The sequence below is a fragment of the Pelecanus crispus genome, chromosome 1 (genome assembly GCF_030463565.1).
Source record: "Pelecanus crispus isolate bPelCri1 chromosome 1, bPelCri1.pri, whole genome shotgun sequence".
Lineage (NCBI taxonomy): Eukaryota > Metazoa > Chordata > Aves > Pelecaniformes > Pelecanidae > Pelecanus > Pelecanus crispus.
The window spans coordinates 69,407,768-69,435,021 of NC_134643.1; the positions used below are offsets into that span (position 1 = coordinate 69,407,768).

Consider the following 27,254-nt stretch of genomic DNA (forward strand, 5'->3'; position numbering starts at 1 on the left):
GATGCAGAGATGCAGAACAGCATTTGTTGGCTTTATTTGGGAACAAGCTGTGACTAACGGGGGGAGGCAGGAATCAGAAAAAGAGGACAATGAAAGTGTCCTTTGAAAGCAAAACATGGGGGTATCCTCAGCCTCTCCCAGGGCAAAAAAGGGCTTATTCAGGGCTGCTCTGGTGAGACAAGGAACAAGAGAGAGATGAGAGAGAAGCTGCCTGGGGTTTTGGCACCAGAGGAAGAAGCCATTAGAGATTCTCCTAAAGCTTTTCTTCCCGCAAACTTGCTGCCTGTTCCCAACTGCCGTCACACAGGAGCTCCTACTGCTGGGAAGATAACATCCTCCGTTTGACCTCTTCTGCTGTTTTATCTTAAGGCAAATAAGAGGAGGACAATCTCAAGAGTGAACAGCAAACAGAGGTGTCCTTACAAAGCAGCTGATAACACTTATTAGGGGAATCACAGTTTTAAAGCACCTTTGGACGCTTGCAGGTGCTGCCTGAGCTGCAGAAGGCAGAATTGCAGGTGATGCTGCAGACAGCTGCACTACATTTGTATTTCTTGGTTTCATTTTGAAACAAGCAGAAACCAAGCACATAAACTGCAATTTAAGGTGGGCAGGGAGGAAGCAGAAAGCAAGCAGGCTGGGCTGTGTTACAAAAAGGAGGAGCAGGAGGACACAGAAAATTATCTGGTTGCACAATATGAGCCAGCAGTTAGTCGGCAACTGAAATCCTGCATTGCATTTCTATGGCAGGAGGCGGGGGCGGTTGTGGGAGCAGAGGCAGAAAATCAGGGCTCAGTGAGGAACAGCGGTGCCAAGGTACAGCTTAAGGAACAAACACAGTTAGATTAGTGTGTGGGGGCTGCTACTGGAATAGGTCATATCTGCAAGATGGACAGGAAAATCTTAGCAGTAGAAGTGCTTTCCAGCCAATCTAAGAGCAGCTACATGAGCAGGGACAGCTGCTTCAACCACAGCTGCTTCCACACCTGAATGCTGCTGGAGAATGGCTCACTCCAGCTGCAGAAAGAAGAAAGGCAAGGAAAGATGTAGCAAGAGAAAAACTGATCGACTCCAGGACAGCAGTCGAAATTAAAATGCCTTTCATTTAAAGCTGTTGAAAGCTAGTTGGCTTCTTTACACCTTCCAATTAACTTCCAGGTTGTGTGGGCTGCAGGGCATTCTCAAAGCATCTGTTCAGCAAGGTTCATGGGGCACAGGAGGTTGTCACAAGGATCAGATCCTGCTTACATTTTCTCCAACATGAAATAAGAGCAACACTTCTGCAGTCAGTGAGTTTGCTGCTTACTGACACCAGCAAGAGTGAGATAAGGAGCAACTGTGAGTTTACTAATGACATGTACATCTGCGATACAAGCTGCAAGGATTATAGAGCATCATCCTTCAGAGCACACGCCCTCAGCTCAGGAGGGGACCAAATGGCTCCTGCCCTGTCCTCTGCAGCCAGGACAGGAAAGCCTCCCAAGTACCTAACGGTGGCTGGAATTTCTTGAGGATCAGTGGCAAATCCCTTGCTAAAAGCAGTGTAGGCTGTAGTTCTCAATGCCAGTTCAGCCTGTTGGTGTCTGTGGCTCACCATCCCTGCTCTGGGCTACAGAGACACAGAGGTGGTTTCTTATTTCAGCCTAGAAAAAAATCAAGACTAACTGACGAAGTCTATAGATGGGGTGTAAATATGATCAGAAACCAGCCTTTGCCTTTGCATCAAACCAGATACTCTCAAGACCTCCACTCAGCCCGTAGTCTGGTTGTATCCACTGCCAGGTAGCAGGAGACCCTGTAGCATGCAACCACAGCAGGATCCATCTTTCTCACAGAGCACCACAGTGACAGGTCTCCTACAGACCACGGTGGAGCCCCTAGAGCCACCCACCTGGTGGCCGGAGGTGCCTGGCCGAAGCCCTGCAGCTGCCATCAGGCTTGCTCAGAGGTCCTTGTGCAGAGCTGAAGTGTGGGGACAGCATGGCTCCTGTCACTGGCAGGAGGAGCAGAGCAGGTGAACGGCACAGAGGCTGAAAGCCACGCTGCTGCGGCACCCGCTCTGCAAACAGGCGCAGCAGGAGCACAGCGGGGCAGCGACCTGTGGTGCAGCCCAGAGGTGCCCCACAGGGACAGGACAGAGTCCACAGGAGGTGACACAGTGGGTACAGGGCTACCACCTCACTGGGGCAGCAAATTCACAGAGCAAGGCATGCCACCCTGCAGTCCTAGGAAGGTCAGGTGAAGGGAAGGAGGCTGCCAGCCCCCACTGCTGCACCTTGGCTGCCTGCTGCTGACCCAGGTCAGCCTGAGGCTGGAGGCTGAGGGGTTAGGGAAGAGTGGGCAGCAAAGCAGCTCCCCTCTGCAGGTGTATGTGGGTCCACACAAAAATCCTAATCTCCACAGACCCTAAAATCTGAACCTTGCAGTCGCTTCCCTGGGGCTGCTGCTCTGGGGCAGGAGAGCAGAGGAGCCAGCATCGCCAGCACCCAGCGTCTCCAAAGGTCTGCAGTTCAGAGGTGAGAGAGCAGCGCAGGGATTTGGCATCCCACTGTTCGAGGCACTTCTAGCTGAACTTCTCCAGGAAGGCAAACCCTGCCTAACGTCCTGAAAGCACAGCCTGGGGGCACTTGCTATCAGAGTGATGAGAAGCTGGGAGCATAGAGAAAGCATACTGAAGCAAAACTCTTCCAAAAAGACAGGTGATGTTATGGCATGACACATTACTTTATGCCTCCCAGCACAGAGGACAAGGGGAGCCAACAGCTTATTTGGCAGAGCCTGGTGCCTTGGCACAGATAGGTGCACAGCGCTGCATGGGCTCCCCTCCATGATCGTTCCCACACTGAGCTCCCTGTTCAGCCCTGCACAGGGAGCCCAGCACCCTGCATCCTGCTCAGGTGCAGGCTGGGGATCCACCTGGCTAGCCCTGGGCAGGGTCAGCCATCTCCAGCTGGTGCACAGGACAAGGCACGTCAGGTGAAATCGAGACAGGCAGAGGCATGTCTCTAGCAGCGCTGTAACCCCTTCCTAGCAGTGCCTGCTGTAACACCGCATTGCAATGCAGTGGGACTGCATCCCACCTGCACCCTCCGAGAGGCAAGATATCTGCTCTCCAACCTGGGGTACCAAAACTTTCCTATAGCCCTGCCCAGGAGCACAGGCAGGTAGAGGTACGGCACAGGGCTCATTAGCCTGCCCTCTGCAAGGACCACATCTGCACCCATGAATCCAGCAAAGTTGGGCCGTCACAGAGCTACAAAGGTCAGGTCCAAGGTTCAGCCTCTCGTATCAGCAGCTGTCAAAGAGGAAAAACTGGGGCAATGGCATTTCCAAATGGCATTGGATGAAAGCCCTGATTAGTAGTGATTACTTTAAAAGCACTGTTGATTTAAGGAGACACAGATCAGGTGTCATGAAATCCCCATGTATTCTGCCTGGGTTTGTTCACAAGTATGCCCACAGATCCCCAGAGTTTAGCACATGCATAAACTGTGCTGTCTGCCTGCCTCTCCCCTACACGGGAACAAATTTGATGAAGCCTCTGAGACACGAAGAACAAGGAGCACACTCCCAGGCACATCTTTCAGAGCCGCAGCCCCCAAGTCAATGCACCAGGGCCAGCACCTCTGCAGGGCAGCACAGGAGGGTCACTGCCTTGTGTTTGCAGGAGCCAAAATGCCTACAGCCTACCTCACTCCTAGCACCTTTCCTCCTGTACCTATTAACACCTAGCCATCACTGCTCTTCATGCCTGTCCCTGTCTAGCCCACTCTCATCTCTCTTCTCAATCCTTCTGCTGTCTGAGTCCTTTTCTCTGCTGCCTCAACATTCAGTACCAATTACCCATCCTTCAGGTATCCCTTTGCTCTGCATCTTCCCAGCAGCCCCACAGCAGCATTGCTGCCTGTCCTCTCCTATAGGAACCATTGAAAGAAAAAACTCTTCTCTGGGTTAATCCAAACTGATTATTTGCTCCCCGTCCTCCAGCTCTCTCTTCCTCTGCTTCACGTTGGGAAGCTTTTCCCCTTGCAGATTTGCTGGCCCACTCCCCAGAGCACGGAAGGCAGCTGGTGAGCAGCAGCTGGCTGCAGGAGGACCGGAGACACCGGCACTCCCAGCATGACATGCACATCCAGCCAGATCTGCTCAACGAGCAAACGCCCAACTCACCTGAAACCGGTGCAAGTCTCCCCCAGGCAAGCCTGTCCCGTCCTGTCCTGTCCCACTGGAGTCCGGGCAGGGAATCCACTGAGTGCTAAAGAGATACAGCAAGAGTTAAGGCAAAGACTCCCCTCTCTCCTCCTCTCATCCCTCCCCCTCCACCGGCTCCCCCCATCAAATTATCACCCCGCTCATGTGTGGGTGGTTCAAGGGCAGGAAGGGAGGTGCATCTGGGCGGGAGAACTTTCTCCCCAGCTGCCTTACAACATACACCTCTCCAGACCCTGAACTGTGGCCCTGACAGGAAAGCAAGAAAAAAAAGCAGCCACAGTCAGAGAGGGTAAAGGCCCAAATTTTGGAAAGATCAACTTCAGCAGTCAGTGGAGTGACTCCAGGTCATCTCAACCTCAGCGGGAGGGATCTCTCCCCTTGCAGACCCCACGGCATGGCCCAGGCTGGCTGCCACATGCCCCCACTGCTCTGGGGCTCCAGCACTTTAGTGGGATAGTGGCATCCCTTAAAATCATCCTGCAAATGTGCAGAACGAATTGACTCCATCTCCAGGGACCACTACATTAAACCTGCTTCAGTGGCCAAGCTTGAGGCTCACCAACACCATCAGGCAGATGGAGCAAATAGCAGAGAGCCGGTGGAGGGGGGACATTTGTCCCAGGCTCATGTCCCTGGCCCCCTCAGTGGGAAACCTGGGAGCTGACAAAAGCCCTCACCACCAGAGTGGGGAAGCAGTAGGTTTACATGCCTGCATGGTCTATAGAGGTCGTTTGTAATGCTGTCTCAAAAAAATCCTCCACGGGTGCCAGAAGCCAGTGAATCAGATCGCATTAAGGCACGCTGGATTGCCCTGGGGACAAGCAGTGCTGGAGACATGCGTGAAGGGAGCCACCCATGTGCCTGGTGGGATCCTCAGGATAAACCACGGAGGCCAGCGCTGGAGGCAGTAAGGGAAAAAGCCTCCTTCTACTTTGGGGGTGTTTACTTACTACCTCAGCTGACACTGGGGGCAGCCGGTCTGAGCCCACGACGCTGGGCAGTAAAAAGAGGGGGCAGAGCAGCTCGGGGTGAGCGCTGGGGGACATCCCCGGAGCTGGGGAGCTCTGAGCCAGCCCAGCCCTGTCCCAGAGACCCCGGTCAGGCAATGGGGCCATGAAGGCAGAGGGCTGGTGTGGCAGCTGGAGCAGGCAAATGCATCTTCACAGGCAGCCAAAGACAATGTGCAGTACCCTGTTTCCAGGATTAAACTTTCCTAGTATGCCATTTTTCAAAGCCCTGGCTTTCACCTACCTTTGGGGCTGGTTGAGTGAATTGGTCCCATACCCAAAGAAATACATGTTGATTCTTCCCTTGCATGGACTGGGATCAATGTCAGAGGGGCCAGGCTCCATCTTCTGCCTTTTGGGGGCTGTCTCTGAAGTCCTGAAAGACTGCAAGGTGAATATCATGTGCTGGCTACACAACACAGTCACGGAGTTGCCTCCATCCCTACTAATGAAGGACAGCGCCGCTGCCCGTCCTGCCACGGAGGACTGGTGCGACCCAGAGCAGCTGGGGAAAAAGTGTAATAGAGGTTATCCAGATATGAAAAGGGGATTGAGATAAGCCTAGGTAAGCAGAGCTGACCTAAAAACTTGATTTATCCCCACTGAAATGTTTCACGGGAACATCACAGTTTTTTGCAAAACTGTAGATGGGAAATGACCTGTGACATTAAGGTAAAGCAAGAAGAAAGTCAACCTAAATGAAAACTTTGTCCAGCAATGCATGAAAATCATTGTCCAGCAGGAAAAAAGGCTGCTATTTCTGCTTCCAGCCCAGAAGGTACCAGAAGTTACACTTCAGAGTTTCCCACCAGGCAACAATTCACAGTAGTTTTAAATCCTGCCATAGGCATGGGGCACATTTATCCCACCACGACAGCCTCCACGTGAGGGATTGCACTAGTGTGATGGCCCAGACTGAAAACCAGAAATCACTTTCTGACCAGCTCAGCTGTGGGAATACGGACTGTGCTCAGCCCCATCCCAGGAAGAGGCAAAGGAAGGGGTGACGCACTCCCTGACCACTAATTGCCACCTTCATTGGCAGACAGGAAAACCAAGACAAGAGGAAGCCCTATTGCTGTGCCCAAGGGATGGCAGCCTTCTCACCAGTAGATCCTGCATGCAGCCTCGAGCTGTAGGATACTCCCCTGCCTTGGAGTCAATGGGCTCACCACATGGCTGGTCCCACCCGGCCCAGTGACTGAGGTTTGGCTGCCTTTGCTGTTTTCAGCCATTTTGAGCCCTCTGCCCTGAGGATCTAACTGATGGGGATGGACTTCCCCACACCACTGAGCTCCCTGGGAGCCACCTCAGGTCAGCAGGACCAAGTGGCCCTCATAGTGGGGGGCTGCACCCCGTATACACAGGGTCCATGGGAGGAACGGGAAAGCACTGCTGTCCCACTGCACAGAGGGACCTGCTTCCTCTGCAGCCACCAGCCCAGAGCCTGCCGCATGGGTTTCCATCCCCTCCCCTTAGCAGAGGGGGAAAACTCCCCTCAAAATGACCCAATTCCCTCAGTCTGCCAGGTCCAGGGTGGCTGGAGACCAGGGCTCAGCCTGCCGCACCAGCCTTTGCCCTGACGGATGGCTAACCCCAACCTCAGAGAGGTCCTGCACCTCCGCAAAGGTCTTCTCCTCCCCACCCTGCTCACCGCCTGCCAGCTGGCTGTGCACCCTTGACTCCCTTTTTACCTTCCCTTTTCACCTTCCCTTTTCTTTCCTCAGAGTGCATGTTGGCTTTTCCCATGATTTGGGTCTCCCCACCGTTTCCTCAGCCACCTCTGACATGCCTGCTGAAGAGCCAGCCTGGAGCGGCAGGTTGGCAACATCAGCCCACACCGGGCCCACGCTCCCCAGCAGCAGGGGACGCTTCCCTTGTCCCCGAGCCAGCAAGATGCAGAGCTTCAAGACAAAATAAGTCCATTTCCCCCTGGCCCAGCTGCTGGGAGAATTCTATCAGCGTGACACCCTACGGGTGCATCCCAAATGTCCTCTGGCTTTCCAAATGTTAGATGCTGGGGGAGGCGGGCACTGCGTTTTGTGTTGGAAACAGAGGAGCCTGCAGCCCTGGCTGTCCACCTCGCTGGGCCACCTGTGGGAGAAGCCACCACTGTCCTCGCTTGTCCAGACTAATCCCACATTTTGACACCTTTGCTAACAAAACGGGAGAAACGCTGGTTCCCCCATGGGCACAGCGCTGCTGCTTCTTTGGCTGGGAATGTGCCTGGCCAACTGAATGCCACGTTTGCAGAGGAGTTTGCCCTAGGCATTTGTATAATTTATTTTTTATGTTTATGGCTAACTTCTGCTTAAGTAAGCTTGTGACTTCCTACAACAGTTTCACTGTAACTAGTCACAAGTTAACATAACCAAAGTCACAAGCATTAACAAGGTCCCACAGAGCCATGATGGGCTCTGGCTGCTGCAGCACCGCTCCTGCACTGGACTCCTGGAGAAGAGGAGGCTGTCAAGAGCCTCCACCTTTGGAATTACGGACAGAGTGAGACATACCCTATTTCACAGCATCCCCGGTGGGGGAGAGGATGAGGCAAGGGCAAACAGCTTAGGAGCCCAGTGTTGTCAATAAAAGTGGTCAGGAGGGAGGATTAGTGATGCTGGGGAGACATCTGTGGTCTAACAGCCTCTCTAACAGCAATGCTCGCTGTTGACCAGAGGCCAAGGAGGACCGCAGAAAAAAGGCAGGCAGAGGACACATGGGTGCATGCCTGTTTGCTCCTGCTTTCCCTCCCTGCTTCCTCAGGGCAGCGGAGCCTGTTGCTGTGGGACGTGTGTTGTGACAGCAAACACCTCCGACGCGCAAGGCACAGGGACACAAAGGACAAGGCCAGTCTGCGGGGACAGAGAAGCGCATGTTGCTGCCCAAAGTGATGCGGCTCTGGACAGGTCAGATGGAGATGGGAGTAACCAGGTGTGACAGGTACACTCCGCTTTTAACATGGTGATGACTGGCTTTTTGGACCTTTTGTGCTCTACCGCACTTGCTGGTAGGTGCACCCCTCATCCAGTGCTGACCACCCCGCACCCGCCGGTACCACCCCGGAGACCCTCGGTACCCACAAGGGAGGGAGAGAGTTTCCCCCCTTGTCAGTGAGTGTGTGCACACACTTTGGATCATCACTCTTGTGTGTATTGATGTGTAATAACAATACCCCAACGGACACCTCGAACCTGTTACGTGTTAAATTGGAGTGTTGATTGATTTTTGGTTTACCCCTGTTTCTCATTGGTTTCTGTGGTGTGGTTTTGGCTGTTTTGTGAAATAAAGTTATTGGAGCTTGTCCTTCCTTTGGGTTAGTTCTAGTGTACCTTCGTGACATTTATAATTGGCGCAGTGAGCAGGGTATCAATGGAGGGGTTGTCAGGCAGGCACAGTTGTGACCCTTCTCCCTTAGGAATGGAATGGGCGAGGCAGAAGTGGTGTGAGGCCGTGGCTGTTGTAGAAAAGATAGAGAAATGCTGTGGAAACAGGCAAGATGCCAGAGGCAAAAGGACCATGTGTGCCATACTGGGTGCCTGCTTGATGCAAGTGCAGGACCAGCACAAGTATTTTAGGCAGGTGGAAAAGCGTAATTCTGAGAGTCAATTAGAGATTAAATGCTTAAAAGCAGAGTTACAACGAGAGAGTGGACCCCTTTATTACAACAGAAGACTGAGATTATGTTAACCCAAGCAAAAAAAGCCCCTCGGTGTTGTCCAAATTCAGAAGTTGACTGTGGGAACAGATCCCAAGGATTGGGATGGGGACTTCTGGGGAGATTCTGATGAAGCTAGCATTGATGAAACAGAGGAGGTAGAGGAAAGGGATGTAAGACCTCCTATCAAAACAGAGGCATTACAGGCTCATGGGGTGGGAATCCCCAAACTACTGTCCGTATCTCCCCATGGTCAGGACCTAAGCTCAGTAACTTGCAAGTTAAATTTTCACGCAAATTGGGTGACATGGAGATGGAATATCTGTGACATGTTTCACTTACCGGAGGTGACTGGGTATTATTGAGTGATGATGAGGCTTGAGGGTTTTGGGGACCCGGTGTGTTTCTAAGCGACAGGCCAGCTGGCAACCAGTCTAAAACTTCTTGGGTGGCTTGCTGGACTGGCAGTATAGACCCCAAAGAATGAGAGGAGCCTATTACCATTTGGATAAGGAGATTGTCAGAATTCACAGAAGGGGTACAAAAGGCTGCTTGTTATACAGGCGATGTATGAGAGGAGGCAGCAAGGCATACCAATGGCTGCATTGGTAGATCCCACCCACCTCAGACCTCTCATTAGGAGGTTACCAGATGCTTTAAAAATACATGTCCAGTCCCTTAGAGAGAGAATTCAGATGGCCATAGAATGGAATTGACAGAACGCCCCAAATCCACCTGCACATGTGCTGACGTGGGCTGAAGCACTGCATAGTATAGTCACCCACAGGCATGAAATGGCGTGGACAGATCCAGGTGGTGGTGCAGATGGGAGCAGAAGGGTCTGGCAAGCCAGCCACGAGCCTTGTCCTGGACATCCCCCCCTGCCCCGGGAGCCTGAATCCTTCCAAAGCAAGTCATATCAAGCTGGCAGACCGGAGTGGAACGACTTGTGGCGGAAGGCATTAGCATTGGGGGTACCTTGAGTGCTGTTACATGGACAGGCCATCGAGCGTATGTGGAAGCTAGTAGAATTACTGGAGGGAAAGACTGGGAACATAAAGGAAACACCAGTGACCACCCCGCCAAGACAGGAGGCAGAACCCTAACCCTTTCACATCTTTGTGAGGGGAATTAAGTGAACTAAGAACCTAAAAGTTGCGGTTTGGGGTTCAGGCCACCCAACCTGCTTCGTGAATTTCTGTCATATCATCCACCACTCAGGAACCCTATGTATGTATTCTTGAAGTGGGTAAGTTCAGAGTTTTTGATTGACATAGGAGCCTAAATTAGTGTTCTAAACAAGCAGCAAGCCTACAAGCTCAGAATCAAACCATTAAGAAAAGCCATCAATACAAGAGAGGTAACGGGTGCAGCAGAGAGGTATCCTTTAGCCTGAACCCAGTTTTGGCTGCCTGGGGAGAAGTAGATGATGGCTGTGGAGGTCACTCTGAGCCCTCACAAGGAAAACATATTAGGGTTTGATGTTCTAGCGGGTAAGTGGTGGTGCCCACCCAATGGCAGCGTGTGGAGTTTTGGAAGCTGCAGGGTGGGAGCCACTCACATTAGGACCTTGCAGTCCACTCCTGCAACGCCACCATGCAAAGTAACCTGTGTTTCCCAATATCCCTTGCCAAGCTCAGCAAAACGGGGTATCAGAGAAGTCATCAACAACCTTGAAAAAAGGCAGATAATCAGCAGCACCCATTCTTCCTGTAACTCCTCCCCAGTCTGGCTAGTTTGCAAGCCTGACAGGGAGTGGCGACGAACTATTGATTATCGGAAATTGAATAGTAATACCCCACCACTAACGGCTGCTGTCCCAAACACAATCTTGGTGGTGACTGCAATACAAGCGGCAGCCCATCCATGGATGGCTGCCTTAGATGTCAAAGACATGTTCTTCATGATTCCCCTAAGGGAGGAGAACAAATGCCTATTTGCCTTTACCTGGGAGGGAACCCAGTACACCTTCCACCAGCTTCCACAAGGATACACTCTCCCACTATTGCTCATAACACCTTGGCTGCACTCCTTGACATGGTGAAAGTGCCATTGGGTGTTCACATGTACCAATACATAGATGACATCTGGTGGGCGGACACAATAAGGAACAGGTTGGACAGGGAGCTGAGACTATCTGGAACTTACTGATGGAAAATGGGTTAGATACCCCACCTTCCAATTGCCAAGGTCCCGGGCAGGAAATCAAATTCTTAGGGGCTTGGTGGATAGCAGGAGCTATCATGGTACCTGAAGATGTCCTATTGGCCAGACCCCGAATAGCCAAATGGAATTGTACCAGAAACTAAGGCCCGCTACACCCACGAGACCCACTGAGTGTGGAATGGAAGTTTGCAGAGCATGCCTCCTATTGTGGCATATTCCAAAAGGGACCACAAGAGCTGGCCAGACCTCTATTGTTACCTTCCACCTCATTCAAGGAAACCAAACAGTGATACTCCGGGTGGGAGAAGGGGCTTCTCTCACTCACCAGGGCTGTTAAGGAGGCAAGGCCTTATTGTGCAAGGCCCTTTCCCTCTATTAAATTCAATCCTTAAGGGGTTGCCCCCTCCTGAGGGAGTGGCGCAGAAAGCCACAACATGAAAATGGTATGCTTATTTGGAGGGAGTTAATCAATTGTCACCATTAAAAGAAGGTTCTGCCAAAGTTTTCAAGTTCCAACAACCCATAAACCCTGACCCAGACCTTCTGAGATTACCTTATAAGCCCTCTTTGATGAAAGAGGTGCCCGACCTAGCCCAAAATTCAGACACACAAGGGATGTCATTCACCAAGCATCGAGTGGGGCCAAAGTGGCAGTACAAGGCAGCAGCAGTGGAAATTGCCATCCAAACAACAATGACAGAGGAGGGGGAAGGTAACACTCAGGTAGGAGAGTTATGTGCTCTCTTATTAGCTGTGGAAGGGTGCGGCCCCATAATTTACACCGATTCTCTTGCAACTTACAAGGGTGCCACTAAGTGGATATGCCAATGGGAATCCAGCTGGTGGGAGGTGGGTCGCACTAAAGCCAGGAGGGCTGAAGATTGGCAGACACTATTGGAAATAGGCCCCTGAGAGTGGGTTGGGTGAAAGGGCATGCAAAAAGTGGAACTCCAGCTGCTAAGTCGAACCAACAGGCTGACCAGTTAGCTCAAATCAGAATGGTTGACGGTGTACGGCAAGAGTAGGAACAGCTAGCTGAGTGGCTACACAACAAGCGAGGCCACTCTGGGAAGGTGGATCTGTAGTATGAGCACTGGTCTTGGGGGTGGCCAGTGTCTATGGCAGCACGTGAAGCAGTCCTAATGGTCTGCCCACAATGCCGAATAAGGCTTAAAGCCAACCACCCGAACCAAGCCCCAGCCCAGCACATCAGACACTGCAAAGCCCTTTGGAGCACTTGGCAGATTGACTATGTTGGGCCATTAAAACCATCCTGTGGAAAGAAGTTCATCCTGGTAGGAGTAGAAATGGTTTTGGTGCTGTCAGTGGCAACAGCTGTCGGCGCTGCCACCAGGGACCAAACAGTGTGAGTGTTGCATGAGTGGTTCAGCATTTTACCCACCCCTGAGAGCATTCAAAGTGATAACAGATCACACTTTACAGCCACAGTGGTTCAAGATTGGGCTAGAGGTGAAGGTATAAAGTGGGTGTTCCATACACCATGTTATCCCCAGGCCAATGGGATCGCAAGTGGACCAATGGTCTGATTAAAAAGCATGCTAACATCTCACGACCCAACTGGGCCACATGGCTAACACAAGCAGTCCTGATCATCAATAACTGTTGGGGGAGTTATGGAAGCCCCAAAATCAGGGCATTCTGCCCTAAGAAGCCATCAATGGGCAATGACCCTCTACCAAATAATAGAAAGGACCAGTTCCCACTAAGCACACACATAGGCCAGCCTGTCATGGTGAACCTACCTTCCATTGGCTTTGTACCCATGACCCTAGCAAAACCTAGAGACCTGAATGCTTGAGAGGCCCTAGATGACAATCTAAAAAAACATCTTATCAGCACTTCGTGAATAGTCCTGGACTTCTAACCCAAAAGCCTGGTCCCAAGGGATCGAGGCCCATTTTTTTTGTACTTTATTACAGGAAAGTGGAGGGATGGACCATTCTGTTGCTCCTATTGGTGGCAACAGCAACTAATGCAGACGACTCAGACCTGGATGGCAATGTAGTGGCAAAGATGATGGTGGAATTTGCGCAGATGATGAATCTAACATCGGTAACAGTCTGCTTACCTACCCCCAGTGAGAGAGGCAGGGACCCTCAGTACCCATGAGGAAGGGAGAGAGTTTCCCCCCTTCTCAGTTAGTGTGTGTGAACACTTTGGATCATCATTCTTGTGTGTATTGATGTGTATAACAATACCCCAACTGACACCTCAAACTTGTTATGTGTTAAATTGGAGTGTTGATTGATTTTTGGTTTACCCCTGTTTCTCATTGGTTTCTGTGGTGTGGTTTTGGCTGTTTTGTGAAATAAAGTTATTGGAGCTTGTCCTTCCTTTGGGCTAGTTTTAGTGTACCTCCATGACACCAAGTCACTGGTAACTTCTCAGAAGTAACGACTTCCCAAATCCATCTTTGTGCTCCCCCACGCGTGCTTCCCTTATCTGCGCCATGCAGATCCCCATCCTCCGGGCTGCTAACCACATTAGCAGACACGGTCTCAGCCAAACCCCCTGCTCTGAGGGACATGTTCATTTGCGCTGGCCTGTAGGACACACTTAACATTATCTGGGGATCTCTGCTTCACAGGATTACGTATCCCATGTGTTAAGATGTTAATCTTGCTCTGCTCTCTCCATTTATGCACCATGGCCTGTCTTCTCCCAACACATCCACCTTTCTTGTAACTGAAATGTGCATCATGACTCACACTACATTATTCTTCAATAGCCATGGAAAACTGTCTCGTATATCACTAGTGCAAAAGGAAGAAGACCTCTCAAGGCATCTGTTCGAACATGCTGGGAGCTGCAGGGTTCGGGATGCTGCCCACGGGAGCAGATGCATCCTGCTCCACAGGTCCAAGTATCTGTCCCCAAGATCTGAAGTCTCTTCCCTGCCCTATGTGGGCATCTCCATCCATGGAGGAGGATGGCAGGGTCAGCAGTATCCCTTTGCCTGAGCAGGGGGCTGAGGCTCTTCCCCAGGCACCACTGACACCAGCACTGCAGTATGGGAAAAGCAGAGCCTGGTTTTCACGGACAGATGGATGGAAAGGTCAGTCATCCTTTCCAAGTACTAACGACCTGGGGCAGAATCTCAGTGACTTTTTTATTTTTATGTGAACTTCACATTTGAAACATCCCCCCCCCCCAAAAAAAAACCCAAACCAAACAAAAAAAAAACCAAAAAACAACCCACCTATGAAAAAACCTGGGTCTTTAATCTCATCCCCATTTTCCTGAAAATAATGGGTTGAATTCTCAGGCTAAGTTGCAGATTTTGGATTCTGAAGGTGAGAAATTTCCAACACCACCACATCTCCTGTCTAAAGGGACATCAGCACCTCCCCAGCTGGAGAAGGTATGAGTAGGGGTAAATTCCACAGGCTGCAAGAAGAGGAGTACTGGGCTGATCTTGAATGCAACGAAAATCCCTTTCACCATATTCCAAATGATGAACAATCACCATATGCCAAAATCAACATATTCTGAATTTCACCAAAACTCCCTCTAACCATAGGGTCTTAAAAAGTGCATGAAAAATGTCATGTCTGGAAGTTTCAAATATATTAATTTCAGATTTAGTCCACCAACCTTCTCAATGAGCAATACAGAATATACTTGATTCATATTTCAAGCCAGGCATCACAGGTTCCAGTGCTTTGTCTTAAAGTCCTATCAGAAATAAGACATTTATTTAAGAATGTCCAGCAAAACCTTTGGTTTTCTTGCTTATCTGACCTGCCTAGCTCATCCAAAGCTTTACAGCATTTGGGTCATGTAGGAACACAGGCTCAGGAGGCTTCCTGGCTCATATATAACCAGGTCAATAAACCACATGCCCAATTCACTGGACACCAAAATGTTTTGAAACAAAGCAAGTCACAAGCCTTTCAGCAGGCTCCCGCTTTGCCTACATGCAGCTGAGCAGATTTTCTACACCAGCCACATTTTGGAGATAGCTGTGGATAATTACTATTTTCTACAAGGGTTAAAATCTCTTCTGAGTGGGCCAAACCTCTTACAGAAGGTACTGGAAAATTAAAGTGTAATTCTGTTTAAGATTAGAATTACATGAATAAAAATATCTTGCTGGAGCTTCTAATATGATTCAGACAAAAAGCCAACAGAAAAAAACTTCTGTACTGAACTCCATTCACTCATTTCTAGAAGTAATTTCTACCAGCCAGTACTGTATCCAAGTGGCAGGGCAGCTGGATGGCTCCATCCTCCATCAGACTGTGGGTCTCTTCCAAAACGGGCTTTCCCTGGGTTTCTAAGCTCTTTCCTACCCTCGGCTCAGACGTGAGCACCATGAAGCGCTGTGGCAGCTGGGGAACCTGGAGCTCTGAGACTTTGCAGCTGCCCAGGAAAACTGTGACAGCCAGTTCAGCCCTGACCTCCCACTCCCCAGCCCTACGCCTTCAGCATCCCCGGTGTTCTCCAGAGGCAGGGAGGGAGGTGCGCAGAAACCCCATGGCTGAGATTTTGATAGGGGAGGTGCAGGGCTGACCACACAGGCTTCACCCATGGCTGCACATGCAGCCTAGCAAAGGAGCCCACCCACCCCAGATTTTCTCTGTGGAAAATAGGCCAGGAAAAGGGAAAACAGGCTGGAAATGAATCATAGAATCGTTCAGCTTGGAAAAGACCTTTAAGATCATCAAGTCCAATCATTAACCTAACACTACCAAGTCCACCACTGAACCTAATGGTAGAGTAGTAATTAATTTCATGTTTCCTGGCTTGGTGGCTGGATTATTTTTAATGAAAGTTAAAACTAGAAGAGAATCATTAAGGTTGGAAAGGACCTCTAAGATCATCAGTCCAACCATCAACCCATGGAAAACCCACGAGTTGAGGTTTCCACGGCCACTCTGGAACAGAGCCAATGGAGCCCCAGGGGACCACAGATCAGTGGGCTCTCCCCTCCTGGAGGTTAAACCTGCACCATCGCAAGCCCTCCCAGCAGCAATCCCCTCAGTATTCGGTGCTCATCAGAGTTTCACAGTCTCTATGAGTGCAAGCTCATGACCCCTTTCCATCACCGACCTGTCTCCCATCTCAGGCCACCAGGCTCCAGCAACACTAAACTAGGGAAAACCAAGCCCGAGAAAACCAAGCCCAAGAACTTGCCATCGCTTAGAGGTCTAAACCAGTACGTGCCACAGCTGGGGTCACTGTTCCCTGTGGGAGGCAGCTGCCTGCAGAGGAAACCTCAACCGGCAACGGGGAGGGGAAAATGGCTGGGTCATCATGACCCAGGCGAAAATCCCTCTCTGGCCCTACGGCTATTGAACAGGCAGCCACCGAACCTGCGAGCAGAACCGCCCAGCTCGGAGGACCTTCCAAAGCGGGGGAGGCGATGGGGGGAGGCGTGGGGGTGGGCTCCCGACCCGGCTGCGGGGGTGCCCGCTGCCCCCAGCTCGCCCCGCGGGGACCCCAGCCCCGCGCCGTGGCGGTGGGTGAGGTCCTGGGGCCACCTCGTGGCTAATGGCATGGATTGCTTTAATCTGCCTCTTCCCGCCGCACCAGAAGCCTTGGCCGTAGTGTGGTGCCCACCGGTGTCCATGTGTGCTTCGGGAAGCCGAGCACCTCCGGCCACTCGCTCAGCTCTGCCCGGGCTCTGGCTTCCTCAGGGTTTCCTGGGAGCCATCCAGCTTCCCGGGGTTACATGTCCTCTGGCTGCCCTCCTCGGATGCTGGGACTACAGCACTTAAAACACAAGCTCTTTGATTTTTTTTTTTTTTTTTTTACCCTAACGGCCTGGAATCAAGGGGCCCTGTTTGTTGACATAACATGCAGATCCTGCTTCAATCACACAGCCCTTCTTCTATACGCAGGAAAACCAATATGACTGGCTCTAGAGTACCTGGAAGGCAATCAGCACAAAAAAGACATAGACCTGCAGAGATGAGGGAGAGTTTCCCATGATCCTTCACTTGCACGAAGAAAATGCAAACCCACGCGCTTCTCTCAGACCCCGGGAATAGCCCAGTGACTCATCAGCCAGATGACTCTTTTGGCTAGGAGCTGGCAATGGCTCTGGCAGAAGGCAGCATTACACTCTCCACTTCACCTAGGTACCCCAGGCCTACCACTTACAGGGGTCTCCGAACCGACATTCTCTGTTTTCCTTCCTACCCTAACCAAGCTTCCTCTCCTCTGGCCATCCTCCCACACCGACGTGCCAGTGCAACAGAGATCCAGACCTGAATGCCCAGCGCAGCTCCGCTAACACGCATGCCGCCTAACATGCTGTGAGTGAGGGATGCTGGTGAGACAAAACTGAGACACAGCGGATCTAGAGGGGAAAAACAAGGATTTAATGGAATGAATGGAGAAGCTCCCAAAGTCCACACTGGAGCCACACCTCCGAGACTCTCTGACACTCTCCACTCCAGGATCAGTCCTTCCTTTCTGCCCACCAGAAGGCTGGGGATGCTCAGGAATATCGGTGCTTGATCTGCCCTTTCAGAGCCCTCTCCAGAGAGAGGATTAAGGTGCATTGCTAACTCCACGGAGACCATCTCCACGACAGCCTCCTCCTCAGCCCTTCAAATCTTCCAGGGAAGGGAGCTTAGCCCAGAAATCCCTCTCTCCATGGCAAGTGAAGAATCCTTGTGTTATCCAACAGGTGGTAAAGGCTGTATAGAAACCATCCTGGGGGGAGGGAGGGAGAGCCACACTGGTCCTAGCAATGAGATTCGAGCTCTGTCAGCATCAGGAGGCCAGCTCTGGTGGAGGGAAGGGGCTGTCCCGTGCTCGGCATGGAAGGCAAGTCCTCAAGTGGGCAGGTGAGTTGGCGGAGCCTCTGGAAGGCAAAGGCAGGCATTGAACACAGCCGCAAGGACAAAAGGTGACCTGGGCCCTCCCCTTCCAGGCATGGGTATCATTCAGCCAGCCAGGCAGGGCTGCACGTTTGGTCCCTAAATGCCAGAGATGTCCCAAATTAGGACAGTAAGCACTTCAGAGACTGAGGGGATAAACTCATCTTTGAACTACTTGTCCCAAGACAAGCACTGAGCACAGGAGACACCTGAGACACAGTAAGAAAGCTTTGTCCTCCGTTTGCTCCAGGCCAGGGCTAGAAAGCAGTCCAAAGAAAGGTCGGTGCCCAAGTACTTCCAGGTCATCTCCTCCATCAGCACAGACTGCAAAGGGAGAGCCTGTGCACACAGGTTTGGCTTTAACTGGGACAGCAAGTGCGCAAGGGGTACCCTCTATGTCATGCAGCATGGCCCTTGCTGTGCTCCTGCAGCTGTGCCCACTCCTCCCTGTCTGCGCTGGACACAGGGGCTGGGGCTCATTGCTGTCACAACCCATTCTTGAGCACTTGTGGGAGGCAGAGAATGGGTGGGATCCTGGCGGTTCAGGACTGTCTGTGAAACCTCCTCCTGAAACCATGAGCCATGGCAGATGGGAGGGATGCCTGTCTGGAGCAAGGTCTGGTTTGCCAGGTCCCTGCCCTCCCGATGCACATCATCCAGAGCAGCCAGCAATGGGTCACAGCAGCTCCAGGAGCTGGGCAGGCCCAGGGCACTGAGACCATGATGGAAACTCCAAAGTCCTGGTGATCTCCTACACCCGTCCCTATGGCCTCAGCATAGACTGGGGAACTCAGCTGCCCACAACGCTCATGGGATCTGGAGCTTTCTCAGAGCAAGTCCCCAAGCCTCGGTCAAGGGCAGCCTCCAAACTGACTCAAGGCACTGGAGATCATCTTCATCCTCTCCATCTAATGAACTTTTTCCTAATGGTGTTTGCAAAGAGACAGAAGCAATAAACAAAGGGCACCAAGAGGCAACAGCCAGCTTGGAGCAGCTCTCCAGACAGGCAGAACTTAATAAAACCAGCAGTCAGTTATAGCAATGGACTCATTCAATCAATTTATTCTAGGCTCCCTGTTAATTAACCTGCAACACACAAATGATCCCTCTGCGAGGCTGGACTTCAACACAGAAGCACAGCCCATGCCCTGATCCCAGAGCACCAGCCTCACCTCTCTGAGGGAGCCTTTGATGGTGGAGAGTTTGTAGACGATCCAGAGAGGGATGCATACCATGGAGGAGAGGGCCAGCAGCCAGCCAAGGGTGTCTCCCCACCACGGGTACACGTACTTCTTGTTGTATGTCAGCGGGGTGTATTTGATCAGGGAAAACAGGAAGGTTGCCTGGCAAGTTGGAAGAGGCCAAGAGAAAAAGAGCAAGAAAATCAACATTAGCCAAGAGAGGTCCTTCCTGGTGAGTCCACACCTGCACAGAGATGCATGGTAACAAAGAGCTCCCCAGGACAGCAACAGAGGAGACACCAGTCAAGCAAGCTTTGCTGGAACAGCCCCCATGTGCAGCACTGGGCACGGCAGCAAGGAGCTCGCCCCACCAGCAGACACCTCTATCACTGCTGAGCTGGGTGCCTGCCCCCGTTGTTCAGCCCCACGCCTGGCCCCCAAAGCCACAAACACACAGAACGACAGGCTCCCATAGTACAGGCCACATAACCTCCTATACATGTGTACATCCCTCTGTAGATACATAAGTATCTGTATCTCAGAGGCACCCAGTTCTGCCCTTCTTCCTCCCCTACAGCTCCTCTTCCTGTGGGCCCTCACCATACAAACTGCCGGGGTGATGAAAAGCCAGCAGTATTTGATGATGGGCCACGGTCGGTAACCGATCATATCTTCAATGTTATCGTAGAAACGCTCAGCACCTGTGGAAGAGGAGAAGGATGCCTCACTGCTACCAGGGAAGGAGGGCAGCAGGGTCTGCATGTCCAGGATCCTGCTTCACCACTGTTTGGGCACTCCCCAGAAGACAGGAGAGTAACCTCAGCATGGCCGACAGCCCTGTCAGGGAGCTTGCCAGGAGCGTGGCCAACTAACAACCTCTCCAGGATCCATCCAGGACTAACATCCTCTCACTCCAGAACAGCCCAGCGGGTCGGCAGGGCCAGCCCCTCAGCTGGCATCTCCCAGGTAAGGACCTGAACCCAGGCTGGGACCCGAGCCCAGGTTTTACCCATCCCTTGTAAATGTCAAGGCTGAGAGAGGGCTCTCAAAAACGTTTGAGGGTCTCAGATTCCTCTGTATACATGTTGGGAAAAGATTTCCCAGCCAGGTCCAAGTCCCCAAGGAAGGAGGGCCTCAAAAGCAGGGGCACATAGGAACATATTGAGGATATCTGCCAAGCAGATCCCCCAGGGTGTTGCTGTGAGGAAGCCCCTGCTAGCTGAGTCCACAGGCACCAAAGCAAGGGTTTAGAGGTCTGCCTTGCACTGCAAAGCGATTGCCAAGAGAAGCTATGGACCAGCATTTTTAGGATGGACCAAGCAAGAGCCTGAGAGACCAGAGCAGGGGATGCCCTGGTTCATACTCACCATAGACCCAGGCGATGCAGAGAGTCTCGAAGATGGCCACAAAGAGCAGGCACATGCCACTGGCAGCATAGTAATCAAAGAGCTGGAAGACATACATCCCACCCTGGGAAGGGCCAAGCAGGCAGCGAGGCGAGGTGGGGAGGGAGAGAGGGGAGAGGAATCAGGCACAGGCAAAAAGCTCCAGCCAGAGCAGGAAATAAACTCAACATCTTCCCCAGAGATGGAGGCACCTTCCTCTCTCCGAGGCACGGCTTTAGCCAACAGCAAAGGCCATGTCCCTTGTGCTCAAGGCCTGATGGAGACATGCAGCAGCCCTGCTCTCGGGACTCTCTGCAGCCCTTCATTCCAGGGCAGGGGAGGGGAGGGCAAGTGACTGCCAGAGATCAGGGCGGTATTTTAGGACAAGACAAAAACAAAGCAACTCTTGTATCTGGAAGGGTGGAAACCCCCTTAAGAGACACAATGCACCTGATTTACTTCAGCCTCCTAATTTGCCCAGGGAAGTAGCAGTGCATGCAGTTTTGCCAGTACCTGTTGCTGTGGGCCCAGAGGCTGGCAGCCTGGCTGTTTCACTGCCCAGGTCTGCAAGGTTGTCTACAAAATGGGCCTGCAGGTAAGTCCAGGCACAAAGCTGCAGGCGCAACATCAAAGGCAGCTTTTTCAAAATTCTGCCCAAATGAAAACAGAAGCTGCAAAGAGCATCATGGCAGCATCAATCCCCACACACCTACTGCTTGCTAGGAGGAGTTAAAGGCTTTAAACCAGAACAGTTACACTCCCAGGCAATTAATCACAACAAGAGGAATATATAGGAAATTAGTGTAATAGATATGGGGCTCACTCAGGCCCACCAAATTTCCTTACACCAAGTGTTCAGGTAGCTCCATCCAGGAGGAACGAGAAGGACAAAGGCTCTCCCCTCACCATGCAACAGGCTACAGCTGTAAAGCTTTGGCTCATGTAAAGCTAAATCTATAACCAAAATATGGGCTGTCCAGAGCTCCAATTATCAGTCTTGGCAGGAGAGGTGTCAGGATTGTGACTGGCATAAAGAGTGAGGGCTGGAAGGGAAAATGTGAACACCATGGGGAGGAAGGGGAGCCTCCCCCAGGCACTGTGCAGCAGGATGGGGCTCACCAGCAAGCTCTTGGCCCCAGCATGGACCCCACCACCCGCCAGGCCCCCCTCTGCTAGGGGGGCACTCAGACCCAGCAAGCACCATGCAGGTGGTCTGAGCCCAAAATACCTCTGTGAGCATCACCAGCCCGACCAGATAGGAGAGGATGGAGACCACCAGGATGAGGGTCTCCCGGCTGTTCTTCTTGTGGAAAATGGTGGGGTACATGTCCACAAGGGCTGTGACGAGGCTCTCCACGCAAACAAACTGCAAAGAGCAGAGACCCCACTTCCATCAGCCTGTCCCGACTGGCTCCCCAGCCCCGCTGCCCCCCACTCAGCCAAGTTCAAGCCTGTCCCAAAGGGACGTCGCTTTTGTCTGGCAGGGAATTGCCCTGCACCTCCGCCTTTACCTGGCTGTCCAGTCCCAGCAAAACAACCATCAGGAAGAAGAAGCATGCCCAGAGCGGGGAGAAGGGCAGCATGACCACAGCCCGAGGGTAGGCGATGAATGCCAGGCCAGGCCCTGCGGGGAGAAGGGCTTTCAGAGCGGGCAGCAGCACGGCAGTGACAGCGGCACGGCGCAGCTGATGCAGACCTGCCTGAGGCAGCCACCCAGCCAAGGCACAGCCTGCAGCCATGCAGCCTCTCGCTTCACTTACACCGGCACTGTGCATGAAACCCCAGCTCCTCGAGGGGTGGAGGAGCCCAGCAAGAAGGGAAGGAACGGGGACACAGCAAGCTCTCGCTGCATCGCCATCATGAGAGCTGGGAGCCAGGAAAAGCCTCAGAGCCCAGGGGAGCACACCACAAGCCTGGGCATATGCCATGCAGGCACCTCACCCCCCCACCAAGAGGCAGCAGCTGCCTAACCCTAACCCTTACAGGCAGCTTATATTGACCTCAGGCCATGGCCATTGCATCTTAGTGTTTCATCAGTGTGCATTTGTTTCTTCCTGGGTTTTGAGGCAGAAAGCAGAGCTGCCCACCAGGATGGGAACTTGCAGCTCCAACATCATTTGCCCCAGCATAGGTATCCTGTGGGCATGCTCCCCTTCCTGAGGGGGGCTAAACGGCAGCACCCCCGCAGCCCCATCCGGCCACAGCCCCACTCACCCGACTCAGCCACCTCGGCAATGGGAACGCCCTGCTCCCTTGCCATGAAGCCCAGGATGGAGAAGATGGCAAAGCCGGCCACAAAGCTGGTGCCGCTGTTGAGGAAACAGAGGGCCACGCAGTCCCTGGGAGGAGGGGGCACAGCATCAGCCAGGTGGGGGTCCAGGTATGACCCACACCGTGTCGCAGCCCCCCAGGGCAGCACCCGCTCTCCCACCCCAGCCACTGTGCCCACAGCAGGGTCTCTCTCCCAGCACCCCCACAGCTCAGCTCAGCACCAGGAGCTGCAGGAGGATCCCCCAGGGTGGGCAACACAGCAGGACCCACCCCCCCCCCACCCCCCCCCAGGGAATGTCTTCTCCAAGGACAACATAAAGATGCATTCCTCACTTAAGCTCCTCACTCATGAGACAGTCTTGCTACATATCTAAATGCCTGATTTTTTTCTTTTTTCCTCTGTCTCCCCTGGTCTCTCCTGTAGCAGAGAGTACCAGAGATTATTTTTGTCTGAGAGGGGGACATGTTTTTCTTCCTTAATAGATTTCTCAGACCAGAGACCAGTTACAGTGTTCTTGGTTCTCAGCACTACTAGATATGTCCTGGTCCTTGCATTATGAGAAAAAGATGAACAGAGCCATCCAATTTATTTTCTCTGATCTATTCCCTTTTGTCTCTCTTTCATCTCATTCTCATCCATCTACTCTTTAAACTGAACATCTCTTATCTATCCAATTCCTTTTCACGCTCCAGTCTCCCTAGTCCTCTTGTGACTGCAACCCTGGGGACAACAATAACATTTGCAGCATCATTCCAAGATATTCTGAACCAAACTGAACACACCCCTTCTGGCATTTCATGGCCTGCTCTGCCTTTATTAAATGTTACTTTCCAAATCTGGTGTGATTTTCTATATCAGTCTTTAGGCATATAGCATTTCTGGGGCTTCATGCTCCTCCCTGCACATTAACTAGGTCTATTCACGGTCTGCAACCATTTCTAGAGAAAAAGTATAGTTCATGCAGAGTCCCTACACCATACAAATTCAGATTATTCCTGCAAAGCACAGCTCTTTGCATTGTCAAGGACTGCACAGGACGTAACACCATTGCTCTGCCTTTGCACTTGGTTTCTAAAGCAGGAGAGACTGAAAGAGGCCTGCAGGGTGAGTCCCCATGAATCTCCCGGCTGGTAAGGAGGGTCACACACCACCAAGCTCAGCTAACACCAGAACCTCATTTCTCCAGTTGCTATAAACTGCCTGCTCTCCACTCAAATTATATTCTCAGTCATTTTATACAAATTCCCATTTATTTCAAATAATTCCTCCTCCTTCCCAGTGTTTCTCCCTCTTTCCCCTGGATGTATTCATGACAGGTCAAACCCTCCTTGGAAAGGCATGGGCTGGGAGGTGCTCTCCAGTCACCTGGCAGGGGAGAAGGGGTGTCATGGTGGAGGGTAACATGCGGGCAATGGCCAGAGCAAAGAGGTCTCTCCAGATTTTCACCCAAAAGGGAGCCAGGGAGCCCTGATAATATCTCTTACAGTCTCAGAAAATGCCATTTGGTGCTATCTTGGACTGTTGCCATATGAACAATGGTCCCTCCTGCCCACATCCTTTTCCCACGGCACCAAAGGTTACACCTGGCCTGGGATAACTGAATATGGCACCATGCTAGTGTCCCTCTGCCCTGGTAAAGCCTGGTACTGTCTTCCTATGCAAACCAAGGTTGCAGAGCACAAGACCAACTCATTGAAACTGGGTCCATGCCTGGGAACAGGCTAGTGAGATGTTTAACACCGAAACCAAGAAAAATTTCCTAGCAAAGCCAAATAGCACAAAGGGTTTGTGTGCAAACAGACATCTCTCCTCATTCCATAGTGTCTCCCAGCTGCAGCTACAGAAGCTTTTTATAACCTTGCTGCTAAGCAGCCCCTGTCATCATCTCCATGTTACACATCCAGACTGGAGATGCAGAGGGCTAATGCCCAAGGACATGCAGCAGGCCACAGCCAGATCTGTTATCTCTTCCTTTCCCACAGCTTTTTCTCTCAAAACTGCATCTGGGAGAAGGGGCATGAAAAGGGAGAGGAGTCCAAGCACAGCTACTGTTGGAGAGGCATCCCTACAGCAGGAGTGAACTTCTCCTAAGGTGGAGAGAGAGAAAGATGCTGAGCAAGGACCATGGAGCCAGTGGTCTGCCTGGACCTTCCACAGCAATGACAACAAATTCAAATTTAAAAGTTGGAGGGAGAACCCACTGCAAGGAGCAACACAGCCAGCAGAGAAAGGGCGGGAAGGGAGGCAGGTAGATTTACGGGGCTCTTCCACTTGCACTAGCCTTTTGCCCCTGCGGACGCAGCTCCAGAGGCTGCATACATCTGCAGCTAAATGAGTTTATTTTCACCTGACCACTTCAACTTGACACCCTGATGGAATCCGGCAGCCTGGCTGTCATGGTTTAGCCATCTCTGTTCAAGGGCAGTCCAGCACAGGGAGAGTATGCAAGAAACAGAAGTCATATCAGCAGGTTTACATGTAGACCATAGCACATAAGGAACCCAGAGGACTGACAACTGTGCAAGACACTAGGTCCAAATGTACCTAGGAAGGATAAATTCCAAGGTGAAAGGACTCCAGGCTAGAGCCATCAGATCTCGCAGCTCTGCTTCCCCTACGGCTACTCATGCACTCATGTAATAGGGGAGGTTGTGGTGTAGGCTGGGGTCACAAAGCTAGTGAAGAATATCTGACTCTGTTGAGTCTCAGCCGGTGTGGAAGAGGGGATTTGACATCCATGGCACAGACAGAAAGTTCCCTTGGGTAGAAAGCACAGAGAGCTGGATTTGGGAAGAAAACGCCTGGAAAGAGTTTTCTTACACCTTGACTAGAAACAGAAAACATGACACTTCAAAAGGCCAGTAAGCCTCCAGCAGTTCACCAGCCTATGTGCACTGATGTTCAGGGAGGGGAAGGCTCTAGGCAGCAGAGCCGCGCTCCCGTTACCTGTAGCAGTTGTTATGGTATTTGTTATAGCTGCCCAGAGCTGTCAGGCATCCCAGACAAATTGCATACGAAAAGAAGATTTGAGTGCCAGCATCCATCCAGACCTGCAAGAGAGATGCAAACAAAGGTGAGAAGACAAGGCCAGCACAGAGCACAGACACTGCACGTGTGCGAAGGGGCAGAGCCCCAGGGGCTGCCATAACCAGCAGAAAGGCCAGTGATCAGGAGGTCAGCAATACCCAGCATTTAGACAAGCCTTTTCTAGGGGCAGGTTATATAGTGCCAGGAATTACAGTGCTCAGTGAGGCACCCAGGGGAGAAGGGATGCACCAGGAGCCTTGCCAACCCACAGCACGTATAGGTCTTCATCATCATCTCTTTCTTCCTGGGACAAATCTGCAGAACCCTGTGATTCTCCAGAGCCTCCCAGCAGCGAGAGACCAAATGAACACTTTCCACGAGAGCTGAAAGAGCCCTCTGCTAGCAGAGGAGGGGGACTTGATTTGGACAAGCCTGGTCTCCCACTGAGTGGCACAGGTACATACAGCTTCTGGTGTTGGCCCTTCCCTCCAAGACCTAATTTAAAGGCTCCAAAACTTAAAAGAAAATTAGCTGGGGAGGAGAGGAGTACTAGAAATAAACACAGTTGTTTGCAAAAGACAGCTCCTAAAAGAAAATACAAGAACACTGTTAGTCTCACGAGGTGCCTTTGAACTCCGCTTCGCTCTCACTGTCAATAACATGTCCCAGTGCTCCGAGGCTGACATTTGTCAATGCCAAATTTGATCCGAAAGCCTAGCTGTGTGCAGTCACCAACGCAGCCACCGCCACTGCCTTCTGCAGAGAACAGCAAAAGCAGGAACCAACAGCGAGGAATGAAGCAATGACAAAGATTATTAATTAAACCCTCTGTTTTCTAAGATCTTTATTCCTAAAGGGTTTATAAAATAGAGATAAGACAATCATTCAACCAGTGCTGAAGGGCAGCCACATTCTAGAGACAAAAGAGAAGCTAGTCAGGAAAGAAAAGCAGAAGAAAAGTATTACTGGGACAACTTTAATGAGAAAAGTCTCCATTTGGCGATACCCTCCTTCCCCAGAGTAGCAGTGCTGTTGAGCCCTTGGACAAACACCAGCCTTGCCCGGGATCCCCTCTGAGAAGAGAAGTCAATGGAAAGCACCACAGTGGTTTTGATGACTCCGAATCACACTTTTACCTGTCAGCCAAGACCTCATGTCCTGAGGCAATGGTCAGCTGGGCAGCACCTGCCCAACCGCCCCTGTTGCTCGGGTCACCCTCACCAATGCATGATTCTGCCTTTCCTCTTCCATACTGGCCAAAGAGCAATCATGTGGTGACCGGTTGTTTCATATTTACCTCTTCTCCTTCCTCAGCTGATGGGCCATACGAAGGGATGTTACAATCCCATTAGCTGTGATTTTTCTGGAGGAAATTCCGGTTTCAGCTCAAGGGACAGCTACACAGAACGAATCCTCTCCCTGCCCACTGCTGCAAGACCCAGCAGCACAGTCCGCAGGGAGAGAGAGCAAAGCACTGCTAGGGCTAGATTTGGTGAAA

General features: G+C 51.7%; 1 protein-coding gene across 1 annotated transcript in view; it reads right to left on the reverse strand.

Moving 5' to 3' along the window:
- Positions 1 to 17,579: 17,579 nt before the first annotated feature.
- Positions 17,580 to 27,254, reverse strand: part of LOC104029390 (sodium- and chloride-dependent GABA transporter 2) — a 33,154-nt gene continuing 23,479 nt past the window's right edge. The window contains exons 9-16 of the mRNA XM_075727788.1: positions 25,676 to 25,779; positions 22,672 to 22,796; positions 21,969 to 22,081; positions 21,686 to 21,823; positions 20,440 to 20,542; positions 19,673 to 19,773; positions 19,064 to 19,234; positions 17,580 to 17,875 (exon numbers count right to left, since the gene is read on the reverse strand). Of these exons, the coding sequence (XP_075583903.1) occupies positions 17,756 to 17,875; positions 19,064 to 19,234; positions 19,673 to 19,773; positions 20,440 to 20,542; positions 21,686 to 21,823; positions 21,969 to 22,081; positions 22,672 to 22,796; positions 25,676 to 25,779 (975 nt within the window). The 3' untranslated portion in view covers positions 17,580 to 17,755. The remainder of the gene's footprint in view (positions 17,876 to 19,063; positions 19,235 to 19,672; positions 19,774 to 20,439; positions 20,543 to 21,685; positions 21,824 to 21,968; positions 22,082 to 22,671; positions 22,797 to 25,675; positions 25,780 to 27,254) is intronic.